We start from the raw sequence: 17162 nt of genomic DNA on the forward strand, positions 1-17162 counted from the left end.
AAATTCGACTTTATTATCATAGTACAGCAGAACTGATATGAGGAAATACCTTTTAGTGCCTCACGTATTGCATGTAACAATTAACAATTACTTTACTCAGGGAAACTACTCTCCTAATAGACATCCCGGCTCTTCATGTAATTTTACCATTCCACACAAATGTAACCCCTGATATCCTCATTTGAGGCTTTGCTTCCCTTGAGTCATATCCCTCCCCACACTCATCAATGGTAATAAACAGCATATTAGAATGTGTGCATCTGCAGAAATACTATATACAAATTGTTATTGAATACACAACCAGTAACTGTGTAATATTGGCCAATATTGCAATCAAGGAGTTTGGGTGACATCATAAACCATGAGGCCGAAGGCAATTACATGTTTTTTGTTTATGCAGTTCTCCTGAAAAAGCTGTTTTTTAAAAGTGCTTCTAACAACGGGACTGCTTGGAATTGGATTGATAAGGCTTTGTTTACCTTTCTTCAATAAATCGTTGGTAAAAATGGGCAATATTGAGGGTCAGTGGATTTAGGCGATTCTATGGCTGCAGTGTTTACAACGTTATTAACCCCTTGAGTGCCCCGCCCTTTCCCCCTCCTGTGCCGGGCATTGTATTAGCGGGCGGGGTCCATGACGAGATAGTCTCGTCATGGGCACAGAAGGGGTTAATGATATCCTGTTTGCCATTTATTTACCATATAATAGCAAAGTTTACAAATTATTTCTGTCCTAAATGGATAAAAACAATACTGACAGAGAATTAGCACCGTTTCCTTCATAATGTAGATAACCTTACCACATATTGTTGTCCCTTCATAGAAACAAGCACAAACACACTATTCCCATACAGATTGGAAGACCACATTAGCAGAGATTATTAACACCTTGGAGACCAGAGCAGTCTGATCAAATGGAGGCAGTCCTCAAATTGATGCTAGCATGCCTTGCTGTGTGTGTGTGTGTGTGTACTCAGCCCTTGCACAGAAACACACTCAAAAAATAAAGGCACAGACAAGCCTTTCAGCAGAACAGCCGTAACACAGGCATACTGTGCTTGTACACCCACTAACGCACGACTCCCACAATAGGGTTAGACATGTGCGCATGCGTGCTCGCTTTTTTAAGATGCCATATGACTGCTTGCATTTTAACTCATCGTTTCTTGCTTTTCTTTTGCAGGGTAACCCAGACGCCACGGCCCCACCAGAAGCCATGGCTCAACCCTACCCCCCAGCCCAGTACCCTCCTCCACCACAGAACGGCATCCCTCCAGAGTATGCTCCACCACATGCCCTTCCTACGCCAGAGTACTCCGGCCAGACGTCGGTACCAGAACACGCTTTGACCCTCTACACCCCAGCACAGAGCCATCCAGAGCAGACGGCAACCGACGCCAACACACAGTCCCTTGCAGGAACACAGACTGTGCCGGTAAGACTGCAACTTGTTGGTATTTGAGGTAGTAGCAACGTCTACCGGGCAGCAGTGGTGGGGCTGGGGAGGAGGAAATTAAAAAAAAAAGATAAAAAGAAGATTATAAAAAAGAAAGAACATTACTCTTACCTTCCCGGCGGCCACCTCTCCTCCGTCCTCTTTGGTCAATGAATCTAAAAACTACAGACCTATCGCATGCCTCCCATTCCCATCAAATTTTTTTGAAAAAATCATGAACTTTCAATTATCACAGTTCATCGACCACAATAACCTTTTGGATGACACCCAATTCGGTTTTAGGAAGGGCCACGGTACCGAGACGGCCCTCATTAAGACATCTGATGAAATCAGGATGATCCTAGACCAAGGCGGCACTGCAGTACTGGTGCTACTGGATCTGTCAGCTGCCTTTGACACGGTCGATCACGCCATCTTGATCGACCGTGTCTCCTCCATCGGCATTTATCACAGGGCCAGAGCCCTTCTAACCTCCTTCCTCTCCAACCGCACCCAGTCAGTTTACCTCGGCGATTTCTACTCCCCTGTATTCACCCTTCCCTGTGGTGTGCCCCAAGGATCCTCCCTAAGACCAACCTTATTTAACATCTATGTGTCGGACTTGGCCAGAGTCATCAAAGCACACGGGATGAGACTAATTTCATACGCCGACGACACCCAACTGGTGCTGGCAGTACACAACGATGGAGGAGCAGTTGCTGCCAGCTTCCAAGAGGGAATGCTAGCCATCAGCTCCTGGATGGCAAACAGTTGCCAAAAGCTGAACTCCAATAAAACGGAAGTAATGATCTTTGGCAACCTAGCCCCTGGCTGGTCCCCCACCTGGTGGCCAACTGATTTGGGATCTCCTCCTGGACCAGTCACAAACAAACGCGGTCGTCTCATCATCCTTCTACACCCTTAAAATGATAAGGAAACTTCTACCATTCCTCTACCCCAGCGCCGGTAAGACTCATATGTGCACATTGGTGATGTCAAAGGTTGACTATTGCAACGGACTCCTCCTAAACGCCCAGGGCAAAGTCCTGAACAAACTGCAACTAGTTCAGAGCTCAGCTGCCAGAATTCTGTCCGGCACCCCCAAGTTCAAATCGATCTCTAGAGTCATACATCGGCTTCACTGGCTGCCTATCAGAAGTCGAACTAAATTCAAGGCACTGTGCATCGCATATAGAGCGATTAACAACACAGGACCTGAGTTCCTAAAAAAAGTACTTTGCCCATACAACCCAAACAGACCCTTGTGCTCCTCCTCAGCCCACCTATTGACTATTCCTCGCACAAAGAAAACATCCTGGGGAGATAGACGATTCACAGTTGCCACGGCTAGACTGTGGAATACCCCCCCCCCCCTCCATATCAAAACAAGTCCCACCCTCTTGACATTTAGGAAACACGTAAAATCCTGGCTCTTCAACCAGAAATCATCTAATTTAGCTGCTCTCCTTTTACTCCACAGCGCCGAGACACCCCAGGGTATTTGCGCGCTATATGAATTTCATAAATAAATGAAGCACAAAGCACCCAGGCTCCAGATTCCCCTAGCCAATCACGATGTTGCTGTCACCATGACAGCAGCATTGTGATTGGTCTGACACCATGGTTCAGCACTCAGACGGGGACTGGGAGCCTGGGCATGTTCTCCACCCAGGCTGTGCATTACAGCCCAGTGGAGAATATGCAAAGTGCGCCTGACAGTTTGGCTGGCCCAAGACGGCCGGTCAAACCGTCATGCGTACTTAAGAGAGTGCCTACCACTCCTCCTACTCTGTGGGCAGCACAGCCCCACCCCACACCCTTACATAGCAATAGTGAAAAATAAAATATTAATAAAATTGTTATTATAGTCTTATTTGTCCTGTGGGGCGATGCTCGTTAGGAGAGGATCCGCCGCTGAGTTTAGGGCTGTGTTCACACAATGGTTACGATAATATTCTGCGCTGCAAGCATCAGTCCGTTCTAGGATTACGTTCTGCGTTGTGAATATCTGTTTCAGTGCTTTGTAAAAAAAAAAGAAGAAGCGCAGGTTCTCACCCGAATGAGTGGGCATGGTGATGGGGCGGGTCTGGAGTGGGTTTAAGGGTGGGCTTGTATGTGGCCGAGAGCAGGGCGAGGATGGGGCATTGAATGGGATCAGATTATCAAGGAGAGCATCTGCAGTGACTGGGGATCCTTTAAAGTGGTGAGTCCTAATGAGTGGGTTTCCTGGGTCACACAGAGTCAGGTGCTCGAGGAAGGAGCTGGAGAAGCAGGGTATTGAGTGATCACTGTAGCTGCGTAAGGCACATATAGGTGGTCAGTGGGCTATCGCCAGTGGTGGATACATAAGGCAGTGAGTAGCCCTCCAAGGTCACACAGAGAGTCAATGGCAGGCTCAGAGGTGAGACATCCAGGGTGGTGGGTGAGCGCTGGGTGGTGCTCCTGGCGAGGAGTAAAGTGTCAGACAGGGCCTTGGACTTAAGTGTGCACTCTGAGGATTAGAATTGACTCTTCTGCATCTCTCCCAGCCTCTCTGAATTCTTTGGCTCTCTACGTCTCCCTCCCTCGGTGGGCCTTTGTCATAATTTTATCATGAGGGGAAACTAGACACAAGAAACAGACAGACGCACACATATACCCCCGGGACCTAGCCCCGTGGACTTCAGCTGCCGGTTAGAAGCACAGACAGGCTTTCCTCTGACAGCTCCATCACCAGAATCCCACCACCGTTCCTGGTCCTGACCTTTCTCATACTTCATGGGTACTGGTACTCTCCTCGTGCAAGGAGAAGTGCAGGTACTGAAAGGGAAGAAACTGAGAAGTGCCGGCACATAGTATCTGCGAGTACCGGCCCATTTAAAGCACTGACCTGCTCTAGGATAGCGGTCTGCACCGTGGGTTTCAGACCGTTCTTGGATAATCTGCTCTGCATCAGTCTTTTCTAGAAGAATGTTTTGTGCTGTGAGTATTAGACTGCTCTAGAACAATGTTCTACACTGTGAATATCAGACTGTTCGGGGATAATGTTCTGCACTGCATCAATCTATTGTAGGATGGTGTTTTGAACTATAAGTATCAGTCTGTTGTAGGATAATGTTTTGCACTGTGAGTATCAGTCTTTTGTAGTGTAATATTTTGCACTGTGAGTATCAGTCTGTTGTAGGATGATGTTTTGCACTGTGAGTATCAGACTGTTGTAGGATAATGTTTTGCACTGTGAGTATCAGTCTGTTGTAGGATGATGTTTTGCACTGTGAGTATCCGTCTTTTGTAGGATTATGTTTTGCACTGTGAGTATCAGTCTGTTGTAGGATAATGTTTTGCACTGTGAGTATCAGTCTGTTGTAGGATAAAGTTTTGCACTGTGAGTATCAGTCTATTGTAGGATAATGTTTTGCACTATAAGTATCAGTGTATCGTAGGTTAATGTTTTGCAGTGAGAGTATCATTCTGTTCTAGGATAATGGTTTGCACTATGAGTATCAGTCTTTTGTAGGATAATATTTGGCACTATGACTATCAGTCTGTTGTAGGATAAAGTTTTGCACTGTGAGTATCAGTCTGTTCTAGGATAATGTTTTGCACTGTGAGTATCAGTCTATTGTAGGATAATGTTTTGCACTGTGAGTATCAGTCTGTTCTAGGATTATGTTCTGCACCCAGAGTATCAGACTGCTCTGAGATAGTATTCCACACTTCAAATGTCTGGCTGCGTTTGAATAATGCAGTGAATAATGTGACCAAGATATGCTGGGACTGCGGTCGGTATTGTATCAATCCATCTAAGACTGATGTTGTGCCCCGTGAGTATTAGTTTGTGAATTGGTAATTATACGTCCTGTGAGTATCAGTTTGTTGTTGGATAATTCTGAGCCCATGAATGTTAGTCTGTAGTTGGATAATGCTGTGCCTCGTGAGTTTGTGAGTGAATTGGTTATGCTCTGTCCTGTGAGTATCAATTTGTTGTTGGATAATTATGAGCCCATGAGTGTCAGTCTGTAGTTGGATAATGCTGTGCCCCGTGAGTATTAGTTTGTGAATTGGTAATTATACGTCCTGTGAGTATCAGTTTGTCGTTGGATAATGCTGATCCCATAAATGTCAGTGTTAAGTTGGATAATGTTGTGCCCCATGAGTATTAGTTTGTGAATTGGTAATTATACGTCCTGTGAGTATCAGTTTGTCATTGGATAATTCTGACCCCATGAATGTCAGTCTGTAGTTGGATAATGCTGTGCCCCGTGAGTATTAGTTTGTGAATTGGTAATGATACATCCTGTGAGTATCAGTTTGTTATTGGATAATTCTGACCCCATGAATGTCAGTCTGTAGTTGGATAATGCTGTGCCCCGTGAGTATTAGTTTGTAAATTGGTAATGATACGTCCTGTGAGTATCAGTTTGTCGTTGGATAATGCTGATCCCATAAATGTCATTGTTTAGTTGGATAATGTTGTGCCCCGTGAGTATTAGTTTGAGAATTGCTCATGATACATCCTGTGAGTATCAGTTTGTCGTTGGATAATGCTGATCCCATAAATGTCAGTGTTTAGTTGGATAATGTTGTGCCCCGAGAGTATTAGTTTGTGAATTGGTAATTATACGTCCTGTGAGTATCAGTTTGTCATTGGATAATTCTGACCCCATGAATGTCAGTCTGTAGTTGGATAATGCTGTGCCCCGTGAGTATTAGTTTGTGAATTGGTAATGATACGTCCTGTGAGTATCAGTTTGTTATTGGATAATTCTGACCCCATGAATGTCAGTCTGTAGTTGGATAATGCTGTGCCCCGTGAGTATTAGTTTGTAAATTGGTAATGATACGTCCTGTGAGTATCAGTTTGTCATTGGATAATGCTGATCCCATAAATGTCATTGTTTAGTTGGATAATGTTGTGCCCCGTGAGTATTAGTTTGTGAATTAGTAATGATCCGTTCTGTGAGTATCAGTTTGTTGTTCGATAATGCTGACCTCATGAATGTCAGTCTGTAGTTGGATAATGCTGTGGCCCGTGAGGATTAGTTTGTGAAGTGTAATGACCTGTACGGTGAGTATCAGTTTGTCGTTGGATAATTCTGACCCCATGAATGTCAGTCTGTAGTTGGATAATGCTGTGCCCCATGAGTATTCATTTGTGAATTGATAATGATACGTCCTGTGAGTATCAGTTTGTCGTTGGATAAGGCTGACCCCATGAATGTCAGTCTTTAGTTGGATAATGCTGTGCCCCGTGAGTATTAGGTTGAGAATTGGTAGTGCTCCGTCCTGTATCAATTTGTCGTTGGATAATGCTGACCTCATGGATGTCAGTCTTTAGTTGGATAATGCTGTGCCCCGTGAGTGTTAGTTCGTCGTTGGCTAATGTTAAGCCTCATGTGTATTACTCTTGGATTGGTTAATGCATGCCCTTTGATTAATAGTCTGTGGTTGGATGATGCTCTGCCCTGATAGCATTTGTTTGTGAATCTGTAATGTCCATCTCTCTGGTTATTATTCTGTGATTGGACAATGGCGGATCTCTGAGCATCAGTATGAGGATGGCTAATGCGCTGTGCTGTGAGTATTAGGCTATGATTGGATAATGATGGCCCGGTGAATGTTAGATTATGATTTGACAGTGCTGCGTACCCAATTAAAGAAAAATTAAGGAAAATTGTGCAGGCTACCCTCATTGAGTCAATATCAAAATGAAGTTTCTACAATTGCAACATTGTACACAGAATAACAAGACTTTAATTTCAGTCTTTCTTGTCACTAAGAGATACTGTAATTTGATGTGACTTGATGTGGGACCCACTGAAGTAAAAGTAACATGGTTGATTTGCAAAAGATTTCTGTGTTTTAATATTGGACAATGCCAGGCCTGTGAGCATAAATCTAAGAATAGATAACGTGCAGAACTGAGTATTCGTCTGTGATTGGAAACTGCTCGCCTTTGTAGACACTATTCAGCTAATGGATAATGCTTGGCTCCATGGACATTGGCAGTGATTGGGATAACGTCAGGCCCTGTGAGTATTAGTCCGGGACCGAATAATCCTCAAATCTATGGAGATCAATCTGCAACCGGTGGTGTGTATAGGAGTGTTTTCTTAGGGGTGTAGAAGATATTGAGCCACAATTGAAACTGGTGGGGCCACCTACAAAGGATGAATGTGGAAAATGTGTTATATATATTTTACACAGTGGCAGTCACCATAGTTACACGAGTCACAGTTTCAATAGGAAGAGCCATTTTTGTAGGCTGCAAAGTGCCTAAAAAACTCAGCCGCGAGCGGCAGAGTGTGGGAAGTTGTGCTGCTCGCATGAATCTTTAGCGCCAGGAGTTTGTCCCGAGTTGTAAAATCAGCACGAATGGCACTACATGTCACGCCAGAGGGTGCTGCTTTTTTGTGCTGCTCGAGTAGATATTCTACTCAAGCTGCAGCTTCCTCAACGCGAGCGACAGATTTCGCAATACGAGCATTTGCGACCTGCTGCGACCGCCCGGGTTGAAAAATGTCACCGGGAAGAGATCTAGCAGGCGATTTTTCTCGCTCGCCAACTTATTGTTGGCGAGCCATTCGAGAGGAAAAACTCCGCTCCGTGTCACTTCATGGAGTTTGGTGGAACTCCTTGTTCCACTTCGTATGCAGAGTGGGCAAAATTCCGCGATCTCCGGCGGCAGAACCAAATTCTTTGCCCACTGCTAATATTTTGTTAATGTGAGAGCACCAGTTATAGTCACCTTAGGGCACGAGTTATAGTTACTTGAGATAACTATAACTGGTGAATTTCAGAGATGCCATGGAGGCAGTGTGAGGTGCATCTGTGACACGGGGAGGTGGCTGGCTGTGTGTAGGAAAAGGGGGATGTGTGTCTTGAGCTATGTGCCTGTTGGACGTGTCCCACCGGGCAGTGGAATGTGTGCTTTGCCCTGTGAAAAGCAGGGTGATCTTCTTAATCCTGTCTGCTTGATTCTGCCGCCTTTGGGCAGCGGGTGCTGTGGCCCGTGGGTCTGTGCCAGCCATCCTCCTCCTCTCCCTGCAGTCACCCAGACTCTTTGATCCCTTGTAATCTCCCTTCTTGGCTCAGCTCCAGGCCTGGCTGCAGTTCAGTGCCGGCGATGCAGCTGCGAGAGCAGAAGTGCTGATGTCAGCACTGTGGGCATTTCCTGATTAAAAAAATACAGGCTGTGTGTGTAGTGCGGCATCCCCAGCGCAGATTTCAGACTCCAGGGGGTGTGCGCTTCCGCATGAATGGGGCCAGTCTCCCCAACACAGCACGGGCTCAACATGCAGCCGCACATGAACACACGTGACCCAGACAGGCTCGTGCAGACGTCCACTCTCTGTGGCTCACTCGCGCCCATACAGTCTGTTTCAAGCAGAACTGGGGCCAGCTTGTCGTCAGAGCTGGCCCCTGCCCCTGTCACGGAATACAGGCAACTAAATGCGCGTCAGGGTTTTCTTGTTGCCGATTTTTAGTCGGTAGCGCGGGAGGAGGCTTGTAAAACCCAGAGAAGGCCTCGGGCTCCTTTTACACCTGAGGCTGTGCACAGAAGTCCAAGGTAAACGATCACAGAGGAATCCTGCTGATAACACGAGAGCTGGTAGCCTCGTGCAGTCTGGAGGAGGGACACATGCTGCAGAGAGATTCGTGAGGAGACGTGACCCCTCTGAGTTTGCCAGGATTTTCTTGTTGCCGATTTTTAGTCGGTAGCGCGGGAGGAGGCTTGTAAAACCCAGAGAGGGCCTCGGGCTCCTTTTACACCTGAGGCTGTGCACAGAAGTCCAAGGTAAACGATCACAGAGGAATCCTGCTGATAACACGAGAGCTGTTAGCCTCGTGCAGTCTGGAGGAGGGACACATGCTGCAGAGAGATTCGTGAGGAGACGTGACCCCTCTGAGTTTGCCAGGATGGATGGAGTTATGGATTTCAACGTGCTTTGGTAGGATGCGTGCTGGCCACTAGCCTCTGAAATCCAAAAGGGTTTCACCAGTGAGAGGTGTGTAGGGCGAGCTGACGCGCGCCACCTGTGTTGGGGTGGCTAGTGGGCATTGGATAGGGTGCGACAGTCAGTCCACAGGTGGTTGCAGCTCTTAAATATCTCTCCCCATACCATGTATCCCTCCCATGCATTGGCGTGTGAGAGTAAATGGAAGACCCCCACACTTCATCCTGTGAGTGGACTGATCCTCTGACTCCTTGACTGAGTCTCCACACCGTGCCGTCGTTTTTCATTCTTGGCTGGCTTGCGAGAGTGAATTGATCCTCACTGGCTCCCTGGTCTGGGCTTTCACACCTTGCCATCTATCTATTTGTTGGCTGTGTGGTGAGAGTGAGTGTCCCCATTACTTACTGGTGATCTTCATGACTCTTTCCCTACTTGCTCTCGTCCCAGCCATTACTCATAAGGGAGACCAAAGCCTCACGGAGTCGCATGCATCAAGAGGAGTTAGATGTGCAAATGCCGCAACCCTTCCAGGGGAGGGATCACTATGGAATCAACATTGAATTCCTGTTCTCCAAACTAAGCCGACCACAAGGGACAAACTTTTCTACTCTATGACTAGGCTAAGGAGGAACTTTAATAAGTCCTCAAAGATGATCAGGTACACAATTAGATGTTATTTAAAAATAAATGAGACCGGCAGGGTGAGGCCCTTGATTAACTGTCACAGCTGAAATCAAGTCCCACCTAATAACATTCCATTCCATCTAGAGTGGATTCTCCGTTCACACTGAAAGTATATGACACCCAATGCATCTTTCACCTGATGCAAAATTAAACAATACAATGAAATGGATAATAAAATGAAAATAAACATAACATTTACAACATACCATACCATAAAGATACTTTGATGGTGGTTTCTCTCTATTTGAGACCTCCTCATTTCTGAAGGATATTCCCCCATAGATCCAGCTCTCTACAGTGCAGACCTCCAACTCCTGTTGCTCCTTTTTGCCTCTATGTACAACACTTTGAATAGTCTGTATTAACAATCTTTCCTTATTCCACCACTTTTCATCATTAAGCATGACAAGACAATTTATGGCCTTCAAAACGTTTAGGATCAGAGAATTTGGAAAACCCTTTGGTAATGAAATCCGACAACTGTACTCTCACCACATCACCTACCGTCGCACGTAACTGCCGACACTCTTCACCAACACCCACATTCTTCATTTAGGCACATACTCTTCTATCCGAAACATTCAATAACTTACTCATGGATAAGTTTGATCTAACCCATCCAAGTTCATGCCATTTTGATGGTAGACACCCGACCTCTCACAGGAACAAATGGAGAAACATCTATATCCACATTGGATGTGGTGCAAATGTCCCACAGAAATTTCCTTAATACCTGTGCCCAATCCAGTCGACTAGATTGCACCTTTAAACAAGCCCATTACTCTAGGGATGGTACAAGGATGTATTGGCATGCTCATACCCAGATGCGTCCAATTCGTCACCATTAATAAGTTCTCTTAGACGCTCGGGTACACAATGAACTTTTATTCAAGTATAAGTATGTGACCATCAGGAAGAGGCATCTGTCTCAGCTACCATAGCAGAAACCAAGTTCTACGTAACCACATTCCATTCCAGAATATTATATGTAGATTCTACATTCACACATAAAGTATATGAAACCCAATAAATGTCCACCAGGATGTATTCAGGATAGAGTGAATTGAGAACACTTTGACACTGCCCTTTGATTCAGATGCTGATACAATCATAAACAACTGGTTAAGTAAGACAAGGACACCAGACAGTCTCATTCCCATTCGAAGGACATCTCTCATAACTCAGTGATTAGTTGCACCTACCTAAAATTATGAATTAGAAATATATTTATGCAAATGAGCAGACATGGTGCTCCCGGTAACAGGTGGAGATCCAATTAGCCTTCCAGTCCAAGTGGAAGAGGTATAAGAATCTCATAGTTCACGCAAAAGAAAAATACATTGAGCTTCTGGATAAATAACTTTGTAAACTTAACCATTGAGAGTTTCCAAATTGTTAAAGAATCTGAATACCTCACGCCTCGCCATTAATACCCAAACAGCCCATGCCCCGAATTGTGTGCTAGCCTAAAACTTATTTGTTGAAGACTGCAACCATCACTAGCACTAGATATTACTATAAAAATCGATGGTCCAAGTTGGTTATCAAAGACTTACTGTGTCTAAAAAGCCACAGTTAGGGTCTCAATGTATGTTAGAATTTACACCACTGACACAATAGGTTGCATGAAGCAGAAACCTGATGCAGACTCCTTGTGCATCATCTTTCTTGGCCATTTGCTAAAAAGGATCCCAGGTCACATTGCAGGTTTGTTTATTGCATTTGTCAATACCTCACTTAAATCTGGTTATGTGCCTAAAAGCCTCGATATAGTCATAGTTTACCCTCTGAAATCCATCTGAACTGACAAGCTATCTGGATAATTCAAATCTGCTGTACCTAGCAGTTTTGCAGGAAAAAATGTTCACACACCAACTAAGCTCTTGATTTCCTCAATTCTAGACACAGTCACACTTTCATATCTGTAGGCAGCGTTCCACACAGAGACCAAGAGAGGAGCCTTGACATGCTCAGGATGTTGGTTGTAGACAGAGTGTTATCAGCAGGGTTAACTCCTTCCTGCAAGAATTTAGGGATTTAAGCCACCATGGTACCAGAATATCATTGTCTGAATATCGTTTAACATAAGTACATTGTCTTAAATATTGTTTACAAAAAACCTATCCATTGCAGTAAATAATAGAAAATGTACAATAATGGAACATTATTTTTGAAAACGATATTTAGAAAATTATATTTATGTCAGTTAATATTTCCTATTGAGAATATTCTGACATACAACTTTTCAGACCTTATGTCTTGTGAGCAGTCTTGTGAGTAGTCCCCAGGATTCCTCACTGAGCACCGGCTTTTTTAGATCTCGCCTAGGCAGCGCACACGCTCTCTCTTTGAGACATGCTGTATCTACTCTATAGGCTTGGTGCACGCCCATCGTTTTTCATTGGTTCCTTGTAGTGTCCCTCATACAATCTTGCTTTTCTATGATCCCTTTGTTGTCTTTGTCCCGCCTTTTGGTGTTTGGTTCCCTCCCATGGAGCCTGTCCCTGTTACATGTGGTATTACTCGTTTTTTTATTTATGGTTTGTCTGATGCACTATTTTTTTTTCTTTCAGCTTGTTCTTCATTGCGGCTGCACCTCCCACTCCATTGGTTGCTGCCCCCCTTCCCATCCCTCACCCCTCCTGCCACGTTACTTTAGCACTGCCTCAGACCTTATCACGTGACCCGTGCCATAAAGGCTTCATGTATACACCACTTTGTTCCCACCCACAGCGCTTCCTCTTTCATAATTGCGGCCTCAACTCCTGCTCCATTTCTGGTTGCTCCCACCCCCAGCTGCCGCCCTCCATCTTTCATCATTATGACTGCACCTCCCACTCTGTTGCTTGTTGGCCATGTCCCCGGCCACTGCCCGTAATTTTTCATCATTGCGGCTGCACCTTCTGCTCCATTGCTTGCTGTCCCCACCCCGGCTGCCACGCTTAATCTTACATCATTACGGTTGCACCCCCCGCTCGGTTGCTTGTTGCCCCTGCCCATTACCCCTCCCACCACGTTACTTGTTTGTTTAAGGAGCTTACTTATATTTTTCAGTGAAGTGGGTTTAGTATTGTGTATTTTGGCAGACAACAACGTATATACACAGAAGACGGAGGAGCTTCATAACTTGTTTCCTGCTATGGTCTCTTTATGCCGCCGATTGGCTGCGGCAGTAGAACCATGATGCATCTATGTCATCCTATTCGCAAGTTTTATGTCTGCTTTTCGACGCTCTGATTGGTTCAGTGGAATAGAACCATTGCACGTTCCTGACCTCTGAGGTGCAAAGAAGTTCTCCATGTACTCGCTCTTCACAAATCTCCCCGGTGCTCCTCGTATTGACTCAGTGTTGAGGAAGGAGATTAGGCAAAACAATTTGTTGACTGACGTAACACTCACTAGATGTCTACTATGACAGACCCACAGCTTTAAATGTTTCCTAAGTAACACCCCAGAACTGTGCATTAAGCTGTGCTTTTAGCCATTTGTTGGGGGGTGAGATTCGGTCTAAAGTCTTTAAAATATTTATTGATTATCACCACAGAACAGCCTGCGATAACTCTGACATGCTGCATCTTTCTCAGGGAAGTTATGTTCGAAAATATTTGGCTCCATTTTGGCAACTTCTTTTTAGGAGCTTTCCTTCAGCCAATTTACTCACTTGCTGCTGTTCAGATTATGTGCCCTGCTAGGTACAAAGTTTACCTGCTGCCGCCAACTGCGAGGAGTGATCTAGAACCCTGCACTTGAGCTAAAACGGCTAGGGGCCCGTGTACAGACAACGATTTTCAGCACATTAATGTGCAGGGAGTTGCGAAAATGTCACCTGTTGTGGGGACTGTTTGAGCAAGCAAAGAGATAGCTTTCCCTTCATTCTGCATCTTCGATGACTAGAGCCAGAAATGGAAAACAATATATCGGCGTAGCACACAATTAATTTAAAGGCTGGGGCGGTATTCAGGGGACGAAGTTATGTGCAGCAGAGTAAATGACAATCTTTTTTTTTTTTTTAAACGTTACCCTTAAAATAAAATATTTTCTGCCTTTCCTAATTGGTCACAAACAGTGCTTTACATGGGAAAAGAGAAGTGCTGGTACTCACCAAATTGATTGGTATGGGTCTTGAGGGTCTGGTAGGGCATGTCTGTGGGCGTAGCTTCTCGGCAGGCATTTAACAATGGCGGCATTTTCTTATTCAATGTAAGCACCCTAGTTAAAACTGGAGTTGCTGCCTACACCTGGTCACTTCTGGGGGCAGGGAGAAGCTGTCTGCTGTCACTCAGACTTTAAACCCCTCGACTGTTTGGACTTAGTTTATTCTCAGATTCTGTCGCGAATCCCGGCACAGCACTTTTCCAGAGACAACGCTTTTGGTGGCAATGTCCAGCTTGTTCTGTGCTCTGGAGACAGTGCTTTGAGGCGCTGAGTGTCCGCTTCAAGGACCTTCTTCTGTACAAACAACCCCAGACCCTTCCATTGTTGCCTTAATGAATGTTTCTGTCTAGTCTCATTAAGGACGTGTACCCTTGAGGAACTGGCTTCACCCGCTTAATAAATGGCTTCTCCTCTCCGGTAGTTAGCAGAGTCCAGAGGGTCCCTGTCGTGGATGGCAGAATCTGTGTTCAGTTTCCCTGAGATCAGCCACCCTGGAGAGCTTCCAAATGTATTCTTCTAGACCAACCCCCGTCCTTCCCCAGCACCTCACATACCACAAGTATAAGCCCTCAGTGTTGTACACAACAGAGGTGCAGCTAGATGTGGTGCGGCAGATGCAGCGGCACTGGAGCCAGGTTTTGCATGAGTCCACTGACCCCTGAGTATTAATATACCTCAGTACACATGGGGCCACCTTCCTTGTTGGCATCACTGCCACATGGGGCAACACTGCTATGCCACTGGGTCAAAAGTGTGACTCCAAGGCCTGATGCTTGCAGAAGTGCAACATAATGTTGTCCTCAGACCCTTTGTCTGCTCGCACATGGTGTTTTCTGTAACCTGATTTCAATACTGTTATATGTACAACAGCTTGCGTGTGAAATGCTCCTGCTGACAGCAGGGTTCTCTGTAAAGGGCTGCCCCGCACAGCTCAGCGGAGTAGGGTTCAGGGTCTGTCTAATACCCAACCTAAAATCAAACGTGTGTTGTGGCTCCCTTCCAGCTCTCTCATCTCTCCATCTCTCGTCTGCTCTCTCTCTCTTCCAGCTCTCTCATCTCTCCATCTCTCGTCTCCTCTCTCCCTCTTCCAGCTCTCTCATCTCTCCATCTCTCGTCTCCCCTCTCTCTCTTCCAGCTCTCTCATCTCTCCATCTCTCGTCTCCTCTCTCTCTCTTCCAGCTCTCTCATCTCTCCATCTCTCGTCTCCCCTCTCTCTCTTCCAGCTCTCTCATCTCTCCATCTCTCGTCTCCTCTCTCTCTCTTCCAGCTCTCTCATCTCTCCATCTCTCGTCTGCTCTCTCTCTCTTCCAGCTCTCTCATCTCTCCATCTCTCGTCTCCTCTCTCCCTCTTCCAGCTCTCTCATCTCTCCATCTCTCGTCTCCCCTCTCTCTCTTCCAGCTCTCTCATCTCTCCATCTCTCGTCTCCTCTCTCTCTCTTCCAGCTCTCTCATCTCTCCATCTCTCGTCTGCTCTCTCTCTCTTCCAGCTCTCTCATCTCTCCATCTCTCGTCTCCTCTCTCTCTCTTCCAGCTCTCTCATCTCTCCACCTCTCGTCTCCTCTCTCTCTCTTCCAGCTCTCTCATCTCTCCATCTCTTGTCTCCTCTCTCCCTCTTCCAGCTCTCTCATCTCTCCATCTCTTGTCTCCTCTCTCCCTCTTCCAGCTCTCTCATCTCTCCATCTCTCGTCTCCTGTCTCTCTCTTCCAGCTCTCTCATCTCTCCACCTCTCGTCTCCTCTCTCCCTCTTCCAGCTTATTTCTTACTAGCGTTGCACTCTGCGAGCTGCAGGTTCTGCGCTCATCACTGCAGCAGGCTCTGTCTGCTATGCCCTTGCGACTGGAACCTTTAACCTTTGACCCGCAAGTGACAAAGGCCTTGATTTAGACCAGGATGGGCACACTGCTTCGTCTCATCTCTCAACCCTGCCCTTCCCCCACTGCTGCTCAGTGCCTATTCATGGGCACCACCTGACTTCATATTTTTACCATGACCAGCTTAGGAGGCGCTGATGCAAATAAAATACCGTTGTGGAGAAATCAGCATTGGGTTTGAACCCCAAGCACCATGATCATGAAAAATAAAGTGGAAACAAAAGAGCGGCGTCGGTGGTTGTTCACGTCAAACTTAAGCAATCGCTATGTCTTCTCCTCGGATGCTTCAGCAATGCAAGTGTAGTGTCTGAAGCTTGGTAAAGGAGCCCTCCCTCAGAGAGTGCAGCTTCAGGTAATGGAGACAAATGCCACTGGCTGTGATGCTCAGCTGCACCCCTGCATTTCCATGATGGCTCCCTCCACCTGGTGGAAGTAAATTCAGAAAGCGCCGGATTGAACTCCACAGTTGAAAACCTATAGCTTAACATGAACATGCAGGCAGTGGTGGCTACCCTGGAGAGAGGCTCGGGGGTGGGGGATACAAAAGAGAAAACCTTGGCACGCCACCACACGTCTCTCCTCCATCCTCTTCATATGCTGGACTGGAAAGCACCGGATTCACCCAGGCTCCCATACTCTCCCGGCCAATCACGACACTGCAGGAGCGGCTCTCCCCATTCCCTGTCTGCTTGCCTCCTCCTCTACTCTTACGACTTTTCTTTTCTTTCTCTTCACTCCACTCTCCTTACTTGCTGTGTCCTTTTTCCTCCTCTCATTCCCTTTTTTCCCCTCCACTCCTTTCTTGCTCTTCTATACACTAGCCTTTCTCACACTTCACTCTGTCCACTTTTCCTGCTTCCTTTTTCTTCCCCCCTTTATTCCCCCCTTTATTCCCTTTTCACATTTCTTGTTCCCATGTTATGCTGTCTCCTCCTTACTAGCTTTTCCTCCTCTCTCTTCTCACCCTTTTCTCTCCTTCCTACCAATCTTGCCATCATGCCACATAATTCCAATCAAAAGACACACAATTGATGGACGGAATGCAGAACAAATCAAAACATTCACCCCCAGTCAAGAGATC

The 17162-nt window shown here is 46.0% G+C and overlaps 1 protein-coding gene across 7 annotated transcripts in view; it reads left to right on the forward strand.

Annotated features, from left to right (window-relative positions):
* RBFOX3 (RNA binding fox-1 homolog 3) overlaps positions 1-17162 on the forward strand; it is a 2040484-nt gene that overhangs the window by 1880525 nt on the left and 142797 nt on the right. For all 7 annotated transcript variants that reach the window (XM_085617449.1, XM_085617452.1, XM_085617453.1 and 4 more), the window contains one exon: positions 1183-1434. In XM_085617449.1, coding sequence (XP_085473575.1) covers positions 1183-1434 — 252 coding nt within the window. The remainder of the gene's footprint in view (positions 1-1182; positions 1435-17162) is intronic.

Source organism: Triturus cristatus, chromosome 7, assembly GCF_964204655.1.
Source record: "Triturus cristatus chromosome 7, aTriCri1.1, whole genome shotgun sequence".
NCBI classification, from domain to species: Eukaryota; Metazoa; Chordata; class Amphibia; order Caudata; family Salamandridae; genus Triturus; species Triturus cristatus.